Raw genomic sequence first — 13,795 nt, 5'->3', positions numbered from 1 at the left:
GTCAAAAGATCCAATTTGATAATTTTCAGAAATATGCATAAAAGTTATCTAAAGGAAGACGCTAAATTGTTTGTTAGTGGTATTGAAATGAACCAAGTCACTCCTGCAAAATGTTTAGGTGTATTAGTAGATGAAAAACTGTGCTGGAAAGACCACATTGAGTATATGTGTAAAAAAAACATGGCATTCATGGCATCATTAGAAAGGTTTGTTCACTGGTAATTCAACACTATGTTCCAACACTCTGTTATAGTTCAACGTATCCATACAAATCAAGACTGGCAACTGCGTCAAATGGCCATGAACCACCGGCTCCCCTCTTCATGAAATTAAATCTGTTATCCATTTCCAACATCAGAAAACATTTCAAAAATACAGCTTACCAAATGTATTTCACAACTTCTTTTTTAATGAACTCTGATGTCGATTCATATCCGACCAGACAAGCAAAGGGCATTCATCTTCCCTATTGTCACACAACTCTTGGACAACGTGCCATAAAATACAGAGGACCATCACTTTTATTGAAACCTGTCCGTTACTGTCAGTATTTAAGTCTAATATGAAAAAAAAACACCTGTGTCCTAGGTAATGTGCTCAGTATGTGTGTTTGTGTCATGTTGTTTTATTTTTATTTATTACTACTCCCCAACTGCTCCCCGAGCGCCGCTATATGGCCACTGCTTCTAGATTCGTCAGTGGCTAGGATGGTAAAATGCAGAGAAATGCATTTCGTTGCCTCAGTACTTGCACTCTGTGCAACGACAATTAGTTGAATCTTATCTAATCTATTATTTTGTTTTTTTCTTATTTTTTTATCTCATCATGTTAAGGAAACAAATATCCATAGTATTAGGATAAATTGTAAATCCTAAAGGGGAGGTTTTACTATAAGCCCTTGGGGGTTTCTTAACCTTTTCTGCGCAATTCCTACTATGTTTGTTTTTACATAGGTTTGTTTTATCACTTCCTTTGTGCCAATAAAAATACAAATGTTTCAGATTTGGGGTCATCAATTGAGACCATGGAGGATCACAATCGTTCCTCAGCGAATTATTAGTATTAATCATAGCGATCTTATTTCAATGGTCCATTCTCCTTTTGGAATGGGATCTCCAAACGTATAGTATAAAGACAAAGTAGAATAAAACAAGCATTCAAAGAAAAAAAACAAAAAACCTAAGGAGACAAACTGAAGGACTAACTGATAGCTGAGCTGAAAAGAAAGGTTTTTAGCTTGAAAGCAGCTACAGTCTGCCTCTCTAATATTCTTTGGTAGCTTGTTCTATAGTTAAGGAGCATTGTCAAAAAAAGGCTGCATCTGCAATCTCCTTCTGAGTGGGGTGTTGTATTTCCAACAGGCCGGTAGTGTGAGAGCCGAGGGCACGAGAAGGATCATAGAAGACCGGTGATAATGTAATGTAGGCCGGTCCGAAGCCATTTAGAACTTTGTGTACAAGTATGTAATGCAACTAAAATTGAAGTGATGTGCTCTCGCTTTCTTGTTTTTGTTCAAGATCTCGCTTCCTTACTGTGAATAAGCTTGAGGTCTCAATGGACATTTCAGCAAAGCCAGCAAAATGGGCATTAATGGCACCATACAGCGCCGCAAATTTGTGTGATGGCCTTGTCTGAGTTGTTGATGGGGAATAATGGAAGCCTGCCAAGTTTAGAGTACTGTTTGAGTCTCTTTGCCCACACTGACATTGGAATGAATCATGTCCACAGACATTTGTCGACGCTCCATGATAGGCGAAAGCTAATTTTGGAGAATAAAGACACACTCCTACTGCACCTGTTTTCATTGCGCTGTGTGTAGCGTGGCTGAGGATCAGCATCGCCGTCGTTGACGTCGTAGCTGGCTTCAGGATCCTGGAAGAAAAGTAAAAAAATAAAAAATAAAGAATAATAATAATAATAATAATAATAAAATAAACAAATAAAAATCTATTCAACGCAAACTCAAGGTTTTCCCCCTCCCTCTCTCTGTGCTTTCCTTTGTCAACCTGTTTTATGACTCACTATATTTGTAAAACACATTGTTACGCTCACTGGCGCAGAACGGATGTGAACCCAGAACCATGACACAAAATCAACCAGGTAAGAAGTCAAAGTCCACAAGGTTTATTCCCCAAAAAAAAAAAAAGGGGACAGGGGTCAGAACCAGGAGATCAGTCAGAGAAGGCAAACAATTCAAAGCGTGGGCGAATAGGAACTGGTATTCCGGGTCGCCGCTTTAACTGCGCCCAGCGCTTTTCTCACCGCCTGGGGAAATCCTCAAAAAGAATAAATAAATCACTGTAAACCTCGTTTCCAGGTCATTCTGATTAAGGAACAATGAAAACAATTTCACAGTACGGTACCTTCCAAAATACCGTGGTATATAGTATTCCACAGTATTAATTTCGCCCTTTTTTTTCCCGTATATTCAATTAATAAAGTTATTAAAAAAGAAAAACACACGGTAAAGATACGGCACAGCACAGGAAGGCACTTGTCGGGGCTTTTAAATTCAAAGGAAATGCAAAAAAGGACATACAGTATATATCAAAATCTGACTTATTTGCTAAATTGAAGATGCAAACTTGAATTCACCTCACTTTTGCCGCCTGTTGCCACCGCGAGGTAGCAGACGGCCAAATTTAGTAAAAATCCAACCAATGAGAAATTTCCTGAAGCCTTGTTTACACTCGCTCCCATGTACGCACAAGTAACTTAAAGCACCATGTCTTAAATATTGCCGTAAAGCAGTTCTGCCGCTGTCCCTATAAACAAGGATGGCAGAACGCATCTGCTAAGGTGGGGGTGAATTAAAGTTTACATCTTCAATTTGGCAACATAAATCTATACCGTGGGCACGGTATTACAGGGAAGGGCTTACGGTTCAGAACCGTGGTGGCTTGATAACGCGGTATACCTTAAAATAGTATACCGTTATATCCCTAGCGCACACACACCTGTTACCAGGGGGTGGGGGGACTGTCCAGGGAGAGCCACTGCTGCCTCCTCCTCCGGGAAGCAGAGACCCAGACCGGGAAGGGCTTTCTCCGGGATAATTGCACAATTTGATCCTTTTAAAATGCCTAATTAAGCGATTGTTTTAATCTAACCTCCATGTTGCGGCCAGTGAGACCCGGTGCTCCGTCTTGGGCGGTGTTTGCAAAGACAGCAAATAAGCGTTTCTACGTCCTTTGGCTTGCTGGTTTAAAACTAAAATTATCCCATTGGATTAGGATAGGATTGCAGAGGGAGAGACCTAGGGGCATCGGGGCGCCTGCGATCCGCTCCATCCCGCCAGCGAATATATCGAGGGCTGACAGTTGCCTGTAGGAAAATTTGGACGTATCGCCTGTGATGGCCAGCAATAAAGAATTTTAATCGCTCGCTGCTGCAAGGTTGCGAGGGTCAGAAACTCAATGGAATAGTTTATAACTCGCCGGACTAGGTTAAAAGGATGTGGTCGAAAACCCTCCAGAGACCGTCAGAGAAGAGCAGAGGTCCAACTGCTTCTCCCACTCGGTAGTAGCCCAGTGCCGAGGCCGTCCTGTGAGCCGGGTGACATGGTAAGGCACTCGTGACCTCTCGCGGGATACGTGAGGTGTTGCATTTCAAAAGTTAACGAGCAGAGTGTCAGAATGGACTAGAAGGTACTTGGAGCTCCGGAGAGGTGAGGTTCCAGACTGGAAACGGCACAGGCAGAAGAACTGGTAGACGATGCAGCAGCCCATGTTTGACTGACCAGAGTGAGCCGCTGGATCCAGTCGCAAGGAGCCTCCAAATGTTTGTCACGGCGTGCAGAGGATTCATGGAGAGCCCACGCAATGGTGGTAAGTTGTTGCTCGTGTTGGTGAACAGCACAAGCCTGTGCCGCCATGTCTCATCCTGAGAGTCTCTGAGTCGGCTTGGTTCATTCCAGCCGGATTGTACTGTTACCCTCACTGACTCAGAACGGATGTGAACCCATAAGCACGACACAAAAACAATCAGGTAAGAAGTCAAAGTCCACAAGGTTTATTCCAAAAAAAACAGGCAGGGGTCAAAACCAGGAGGTAAGTCAGAGAAGGCAAACAGGCAGAGAATTAGGTTCCAGGGAAACAGGCAGAGAATCAGGGTCCAGGAAAAACAGGCAGAGAATCAGGGTCCAGGAAAACAGGCAGAGGTTCCGACGGAAGGTACAGGAATCACAAAGTAGTTGTGGGAAAGCTCAGCGTAATGCAAAAGACAATCTGGCAGAGAACAACGGGAAGGGGACTGGTATTTATACTGAGGGACTAACGAGGCAATAGGACGGGGGAAACCAGGTGATGGGAAGGGAGTGACAGCAAAGCAAAACGGGGCGGATGGCTCTCAAATTACATGGAGGTTAGTGACATGGCATGAGGAAATGACCAAGATTAAAATAAAACATGAAAACAAATATAAATACTGTGAGATCAGGGAGGATTCATGACACACATGGAAAGATATTCCAGAACTTACATAGTTGCTGACGAGGTCGGGGTGGTCTTTCTCGATGCCGTCATCGAGGATGGTGACCACCACGCCTCGGCCCGTGTAGCCCTGAGCCCAGGCCTCCCGGGTTTTCAGATCCTGGTTGGTCGGGTTGGACTGGAAACCCAATAAAACAAGAGGGGACAGAACCTTTGAGACCGTCTTTCCGATGGGCCATTCGTACAATTCGTATGAGGCTAAGAAAGAGGCACTTTCTAGGCCGCATTTTAAAATTCTGTATTCACCAACATGTTCTTCCTTTAATTTGTTTTTACTTTAGGAACAAATGTAAAACCTTTGCCTCAGACCACTCATACACGTGAATCATAAAGGCCTCCTAGGAAATGTGGACGTCCTAGAAAATGATACAACCAAACTTTGACTAAATGTAATTGTCATATTTGAACCACAATTATTATACATTTCTATACAAAATCTAAAAATAAAAAATATGTACTGATCATAAAAATCCAAGACCTATTATATTTCTTCATTGGTTGTCATAAAGTGTCGGTCGAGGCTTATTAATCACGACAGCTCTCACAAAATTTTAGGCCCATCGATTAACTCGGTTGCAGTTGGTAAACTTTACACGCGCAGGTGATGAATCTCCAAACAGGTGTGACGACATTTACCTTTATTAGAGGATACTGCTGCACGTGCCTCAGGGAGAGATCGCTAGGATCTGTTTACTGACAGTGATCAATACCTGATCAGCTGGTTTCCACTGGCAATGGAAGCCCTTCATTTATTATTAATAATTCACATTTTCCCTATATTGTCATATATGTAATAACATGGAGCCAGACCAACTCCCACCAGTCCTGCACCATTGGCTTCCAGGCCAAAAGCCTCTATGAGCCATGGAATCTATATATAATGAAAATACCAAAATATTGATAAATACATGAATACATATTAATAAATACATACATTAATAAAAAAAAGCGAAATCCCTTATAAAGAAAATAGCGCCAGACAGCAGTGTAAAGGGGGTTCATTTCTGGGATGCCCAACACCATGTACTAGTGTCGTGCGCACCATGTGTGCATCAAAGCACACCATGCAGCCTCCATTCAGTTTATAAATAGAAAAATCAACTTTCATATCGAAGCTTCTTCTTTGTTTTTCACTTCAGCCAAGGTGTGAACCTCTGGGAACACAGCATCCACTGCCTCCGTTATTGCAGCCCAATCTTTATTTTCCTTTCCTCCCCACTCCCCTTGGGAGGGGAGGCACCACAGAAAAAGGATGCATTTTCTAGCTTCAATTTCTGAAACAATAACTACTATTTCCGTAAAAGGCCATCCCCGCTTATCTCTGGAACTTCCTTATATGGAGAAACTGGGGCGTGGCTTTATGCTAATTAGAAGTTGTGGGCAGGCGCCTGTGAACTTTGTATATCTGCTTTTAATAATAATAATAATAATAATAATAATAGCTTTATTTATATAGCACCTTTAAAAACAGCGTTTACAAAGTGCTGAGTGTTGAGCAGAGTGTTCAGATCGTGAAATAAAAAGGCAAAGGAACATTAATAAACAGCAATTCAATTCATTCATTTAATTGTAAAAGCGGATAAAGAGACAAAAAAAAGTAGATACAATATGATAATAAGAAATAGAAATAGAAATAAAAGGGAAAAAAATAAACAAACAAATAATTAAATAGATAAGTAAGTAAAAAATATAATAGATAAAGATTCATCCATAGATTCAACCTCATTGACTCCCTGTCGCATTCCCCTCCCCGGGGCAGAGTCGTGCCGGGGCAGAACCTAATTTCCTGGTTTCGTGTCGGTTCCTGTACATATTATTTAAATGGAGGTGCACCACATTATTGCTTCTGCTCACATCACAGCCTGATAATTTCGACATTATTGCTGTTACTGTGCCCCTGCTTGCATCATCTTTGACTCTTAGCGAGGCAAAGAAAAAGAGCCCGTCTAGGATTTATCCTTCAGGTTGGCTGTGCTACCAAATCTGATCATGTGTGTTGGCGCATTCTTTGTGCAAGAGGTCTGCATTTGGTTCTTCAGTCGCAGCCGAGCAGAATGGTTTAAATAGCTCAGAGGGCTTAATCCTTCAGGCGATTAGGGTCTAATGCTGAATGGCAGAGGTGGTTTTGCACATCCCATTCAATGGTGATTTGTGCCGGGGACAGTCAATGCTGCCATGAATCCATTTGCGGTGACAAAGGCTTTAGCATACCAAAAGAAGGAAGATTAGGGTGAATCAAAGAATCCCTAATAACAGAAGAAATAGAAGAAACAGACTTGTAGATGCACATTGCAACACAGTGGTTCATGAGAGACTCCACGAAGCAATCAATCTACTTCACCACGTTTGCTTATTATATTTTATTTTACATATTTATTCCAACTTCGCTCAGCTTGCATCGCAGGGACCACACCTTTTAATCAAAGAAGGAAACTTTATCAGGGTAACTTAGGCCCGAGGGGGTATTCCAAGAGACAGCAATTCAATCGACACTTTTCTGGGTGTCCAGGAGGGAATTAATAATTGCTGCCAGTGTCATATTGAATATGGCTCTAATTCAAGCGCTCCCACGGTCTGTGCTTTGCTGAGGCTACTGTGTACACAGCCCTGGGTGAGCTGGAAAAGGGAGATGTTCAAGGTTTAATCAGAAATATTCGCAAGGCAAAAACGTCTAAAAAGCTTCCGGATTAAGACTGTTATCAAACCGTACTAAAGCCCTTTTATCCGTATTTTCAAAATCTGAAGTGCTCAGGTATTGGGAGTGGGCAAGATAATTTGCCTTGGGGAGGCTGAAAATGCACTAAATATTTCACGAATGTTAATGCAGAAAGGTTAAAGGTTAATGCAGTACACATGCATCATATGTACTGTATAAAGAAAAGCAAGAGGGTTAGGGTGTCCATCTTGAAGTTATTTTTAATGAAAGGTGCAGCGTGTCGAATTTAAGGAATGGACTTGTCAGAAATGGAATATCATTTTCATTAAAAATTGTAATTAGTGTAAAATCCAATGAAAATAATAATTGTGTTTTTGTTACCTTAGAATGACCTGTTTTCATCTGGGGGGGCACATCTAAAATAAAAACACACTGTTTTGGCATACAGATCACAGGCGCCCCATCGGTGCCGCGCCGTTGGCACAGTCGGTACCATCAGAAAGGGAGCGATCGGGGCACAGAGCCGGCCCTACGGGGCTATTTAACATTGGGGGCTATTCATAAAACATTTGAGTTTGAAGCCCAGGACACACACCCCTAACGACAACAATGTCCCCAACGTTCTATTACCGTAATACCGGAAAGCGGGGGGACAAAAAATCCCGGTGTCCTCCCTATTCCGGCGCCCCTAGGGAGGCGGAATAGGGAGTTGCACCAGCATATTTCTTCTACAGTAGCCCAGAACGCACAAACAAAACACTGGCTCTAGACAGGGCCTTTCGCATTTTTGCGCGGCCACCGTCTCTTCCACGGGGGCCGCCATGTTGCACCACCAATTCAGTTGGTTGCGATCTGCAACCTCACCGCTAGATGCCACTAAATTCTGTGTGACTGCACCTTTAAAATATATTCATTCAGAAGATATTCATAGAGATTAAAGAAATAAAATGATCGTTCAACCTGCTCTTGGCTCATAAAAGCTTTTCCATTAGCGGTTGAGCTTGAGATGCCCTCCTTTTAAAAACATGTTTTCTGTCTGGTGAACTCCTCTTGGCGGCTTGTGACTGTACGGAGTGTTTTGCACAACATGACACGAGAGGAAGCACTATGTACTTCTAAAATACGTACCTCTGGGCTGCTGACTTGCACGTACCAGAACAATTTGTGGCATCACAAATAGTTGGAACCAATCCAACTCAATAAGCAAATATATGCAAATTACAGGAGAACGTAACGGTAACTTGAAACCTTAAGAGCATAAACGCAGAAGGCTGACAGGTTGGTGGCCTTCCCATGATGTTTGGTTAGGTATTATCCCATATAGAGTAAGAGTTGGAAATGAACACATCTAGAGGGAATTTACATTCATGAGTGTCTGGTGTCTAATCTGCTTTCTAATTTCCCAGGTGAATCACTTCAGCGGCAGAGTTAGTGCACTTTTTGCTTCGAGCGGCAGTGTTTGGACCACCAGAGAAATACACACCGGCTTATTGAGCAGCAAAAAGAAGCCGATTTTGTGCTGGCACACCAACACAAAACACTGTTTCACAGCAAAACTATATTTATCCTTTCTGACCATCTGCGTGGCAAAAAAAAAAGACCTAAACTGGAAAGTGATACATAGGCAACTTCAATTGCAGACTGCAGTTTATGCATGCGACTGTATTTTGCTATCAACAAACAGATATTTTTTATTTCAATTAATTTGGGGTGAGGAATAGTGGGCATATTTCAAAAGCCTCATGCTCCAGCTCAGACTGTTTTTAACCACATACAATACAATATTGCCGAAAGAGTAAAAACCTGCCATGAGGAAACAAGTGTGTATTGCTTGTATTTAAAGATATGTAATAATCCTGGCATTCAACTCAACATTTTGTGTCAACATCATGCAGCTCGACAAATAGGCAGAAATATTCCTTGTTCTGGCATTTGGCGGTTCACATTTTCGCCCTCACCGTAGTTTGACACACTCGGCATTCTGACATCACAGTGCGTCCAAACTACAGTAGAGACACGTCCAATCTCTTTCCTCTCCTATCGCTGCATTGATTATTCTTTAAAAATAAAATAAAAAGGCGTAAAGAGACCAGTACGAACCAGGTACCACTGCTTGGGAAATTCGGGGTCTAATGGTTCCGTGTAGTCGTCCCTCTTTGTTCTTCCTCTTACAATCTGCTGCTCTGCCCATTGCACCTAGAGGATAACATGCATTGCACGCACACGCACACGCACACACACACACACACACACACACACACACACACACACACACACACACACACACACAGCAGAATCACGTTATCTCCGGGCAGGTTTTGGTTTTCATCATCAACACTCTAATTCTGTTGCAAAGTCTGACTGAAGATACAGGAGAAACGGGGCCTCGGCTGTGTTAAAAAAGTAATAACCTGAGCGAGAGGAAGAGTCGCGAAGCGAATCTAATTTACTTGATTTTCCGATGCAAGGGGGAGTGAGCGCTATGCAGTTTGCCAGAGTTGCAGGCTTAAAATTGGCAAAACATTTAGTCTTTTTGGTATTCGGTGCTTGATTGAGGTTGAGCGGCACGATAATGAGAAAATATTGAAACCATGGTAGGAATGTCACAATATATAGACATTTTCATTTTTCAAATCTGGCGAAAATGATCCATAACAGCCTTGTCAATATGCTACACAAGGTAGCGTCTGTTGACTTCAGCTGAAATGCGTCATCAGCTCAGAGTTTCTCTTCATGGCCATTGTATACATTGGACACGCTTAGGAAACCACTTTGCCCTGCTGAGCATGACGGACAATTATGAAAAATGACTCCGAAGCATTAAAATGAAATCGCTGAAAATGAAATTAAGCGCTTGAAAAATGTTGTGCATTTTACGTTGCGTTGAGGAATTCTCCCCGTGCACAGTGATTGTTTGGGCCGGTAGAATGTGCATCACCGGCGTGAATTTGCCAGATGGTCCGCGGTGAAGCTCATGCGATCGCTGTGTTGAAGCAACTGCAGCTGATTTATCAAGCTTCTGTTTTGCTCCAAAATAAGACCTCGACTGGGCAGCGGATTTTTATGCATCTTTTCGACCGACGAAAGACTGCGGATACACTCGTTGAAAACGGAAGGACGGTTTATTTGTTTATAAAAGGTACACACATAGGATAAGAACACAAAAAAACATTAGGACATTAGGGAAAATGGCAAAAGTCGATAAGGTTTACGTCTAAAAACGGTATAATAATGACTGAATGAAGGAATGTAAACCGTAAACTGTAACACATGGTTATTTTTGGCCTGTTTTTTTGTGTGTATTTTAGAAACCTGATAAAAATGAACCTGATATGCGTCACGCTGTTCATCTGCTTTCTGTTTTGAGTCAACATGAATGAATGAACCCATCTGACTGACACAGAACCTTTAAAATGGCCAACCTCGTTCTGCCACAGCTCAGTTTACAACTAAACGCTCACACCAAAGCGGAGGTGTGAGCGTTGCAGGTGACTCAGGTGTTCCATGCCCCATTTTGCATTTCAACGTCCTAATCAGCTCTAATGAACCGGACCGTCATTTATCAACATTTCACAGAAAAGGCTCTGAATTCCTTTTTATGGAAATGTTTGCACACATTGGGATTCAGTCAACATTCGTACACACACACACACACACACACACACACACACACACACACACACACACACACACACACACACACACACACACACACACACACACACACACACACACACACACACACACAAACCTGTAAGTACTTTTCACTCAGACAACACATTCACAATTACTATCAATTTTAGTTGACGATTAGTTGTCAGACGAATAATCGCAATAAACAATTAAATTGTCTATTATGTTCGTTTTATGCCGCTATAATAGTGGCATAAAATAAAACTTGAAATAATACACAGATTGGAACATAACAATTTGGGCAGGCAGTTAATTGTCCTCGGCTCAACCCAAAGTGCTTTACAAATGACAAGGAAAACACCATGACTGATTATCATTTTCTGCAAAAAAAAATCTGTGCACTCTTTGAAAACTCTCTTCCTGCATAATGGGGGCTGGAGTTTTAGGCTAGGACCTTGCAAACAATGTCTGTGTGTCTTCTAATATATAATATATATGGACAGCGGGCCATTATTACCTGCAATAAGATTAACAGAGAAATGCAAAAAAAACCAATCAATCATTCTATGATGTTTGCTGAAATTGGAGATAACATCCTGCGTGCAGCACAAATCCTTTATGAATCGAATGGCTGCAACATTCTGATTAACATGCTCCTATTTTGTAAATAAACTTTGGACATTGAAAGGCTGGCACGTCCTTGACTATTCAAAACGCTCTTTAAAATTGGTAAAAAGCGGAATCGTTTCAGTCTAAAGACTCGATCCTGGATTCTTCCCCGGCCAGAGTTGAGCCTTCAGACTAAAAGATACCTTCATGCATTTTGGAATTAGTTCTTGACATCCAACCCTGTAACCCTCTCCATTGCATTTGAGAGATATAGAGAAAATCTGTGCTCGCGGAGCAGCGGCAGCACACTTGACGGGCGGTTAAAACGGCTGCTATTTGCAATGCTTTGAGAAAATGAAAAAAAATCAATTGTTCAACCAATGACGCAAATACCTTCATACATTGTGCATGAATGAGGCACAGACAGACAGACAGACAGACAGGCAGACAGACATAAGAAATGATAAAAAATTGGCACATTTTCCAGGTTGGGTCCTCGAGGCAGCTCTGACTGAAGGTCGGGGGATCATCTGAACACAACTAAATAACAACCTCCCAGAGGGCCGAGCGCGGACAGGAAGCCGACACACGCGGCAAACAAGAAAATGCAAGATAACTGGGAGCGAGAAGAGAGGAGCACATCGTCCGCTCCAGCTCTAAAGTATCGAGCAGCAGCTCCTGAGGGGTTTCGGGGAGAGAGGCAACGCCCATGTTTTGGACTATTTTTCCTCTAAAGCCTCAGTGAACAGCTCCACAGGGGGTGGAAGAAAACACAGACACACCTGAGCATCACGCTTCTTTTTTCTCTCAATTCTGAATCAATTCTAAAAGCGGTACGGTACGGATGTTTAAACCATGGATGGAAATCCGTAGTTTGTGTGACAGCATCGGAAATCTCTATGTTGTACAGTGTAAGATATTGGTGTATTTGGATTCATTTTATCTTAATGAAAATTGATCTTTTTTTTTCACATCTCAATTTGGTGATATGAGAGAGGGGTTTGTGATTCAATATTTCACATAATACCATTAAGAGGGTGAGCTATCGCAATTTTACTGTCAGAAGCTGAGATTTCTTCAAATAACAATGAAAATAACATTTACATACAATTCGGTAGCAGGTACAGCACAATATATGCTGCATTAGAATACAGATTTCCAACACGGTGATACAACTTAGTTGACTGTGGTTGAACACAAGACAATAAATACAGCTTTCCTAACTACATCTATCCATGAGTTTAATATTGAAACTGTTATTTTAGAATACCAAGGCTCACAATTCTCAACGTGTAGTATTATTTTCAGTCACGACGGCACAGAAAGGCCCAAAAATCAGGGTTTGTAATGTCTGTTTGAGACTGGCCAAACAGCTTCCCTCACAGAAAAACAAAAGACATAGAAAAAAAAATTCACACATAATGGGACATTATTCAAAACCGATTTCATCTTTTCGCAACATGATTCAAAGGGACAGAGATGGCTGCACGTTGCTGCCACGCGGCTTTGAAAAGAAGAAAATGTGCGAGAGACCCGAAATACACGGAAGGCACCTAAATAAGATTAAATCAAACCACAAAGTAATCCTAATCCTGCTATTATTTTTTCCTGTTTCCTCTGAACCAAGAGAGGCAAATCCATGCCCCCTCTCCCTTGCTTGTAATGGGTCAGATTCTACTGAATACTGGGACGCGCACGCACACGCACACGCACACACACACACACACGCACACACACACACACACACACACACACACACACACACACACACCTCCCTCCATGAACAGGAAGGCGCTTATCGCGCACTATTTTCTACAGCTCTGCAGCCCTGCTCGGCGCCTGTGGTCATGTTTCGCCCGAGGCTGGAACTGAGTGTGTGGGAGGACGGCGGCCAAGGACAAGCTGTGGTTCCTCAACCCGCCGCCCTGCACTGTGAGCGTCCCGGTCGGCGTTAAACCTCACCTCATGAACTTCGCTTAACGGCGAGGACACGTGAGAGAGGAAGAGAAATATGAATCAATTCTGTTCGATAATCTCTTGAACTTGAACTAGACGTTACGCTTCCATCTTCACCGGGGTCATTGCCTTCTTCTCGAAGGAAGAAGTTGTAATTTTATCATCCAAGACCCTACCTTCTCTTGTTAAATAACAGTCTGACTGACCTTTCATAGATCGCTCGCTAAGCTTTCCTCATCCCACAACAGAAGACCAGCCCTCTTCTGTTCTTCTCCGGCTTTGGAGACTGTAGAGCTCTAATCAGGAAAGGTTGATACTCTCCCGATTAGAGCTCTACAGTCTCCAAAGCTAATTCCGCACTGTCCCTTTCCTATTATCAAGGTGCATTAAACTGAAAGCTATCCTTCTGGGGGATCATCAAGTCCGTCTCTCGATATGACTGGCAAAAAGC

At 42.3% G+C, this 13,795-nt stretch overlaps 1 protein-coding gene across 2 annotated transcripts in view; it reads right to left on the bottom strand.

Annotated features, from left to right (window-relative positions):
- furinb (furin (paired basic amino acid cleaving enzyme) b) overlaps positions 1–13,795 on the bottom strand; it is a 92,161-nt gene that overhangs the window by 27,998 nt on the left and 50,368 nt on the right. For both annotated transcript variants that reach the window (XM_080002081.1, XM_080002082.1), the window contains 3 exons: positions 9,247–9,342; positions 4,480–4,608; positions 1,796–1,872 (listed from right to left, as the gene is read on the bottom strand). In XM_080002081.1, the coding sequence (XP_079858207.1) occupies positions 1,796–1,872; positions 4,480–4,608; positions 9,247–9,342 (302 nt within the window). The remainder of the gene's footprint in view (positions 1–1,795; positions 1,873–4,479; positions 4,609–9,246; positions 9,343–13,795) is intronic.

Source organism: Zeus faber (genome assembly GCF_960531495.2).
Source record: "Zeus faber genome assembly, chromosome: 6".
In the NCBI taxonomy this organism is placed as follows: Eukaryota; Metazoa; Chordata; class Actinopteri; order Zeiformes; family Zeidae; genus Zeus; species Zeus faber.
Note: the sequence above shows the minus strand (reverse complement) of the source record. Positions and strands in the feature narration are given on the sequence as shown.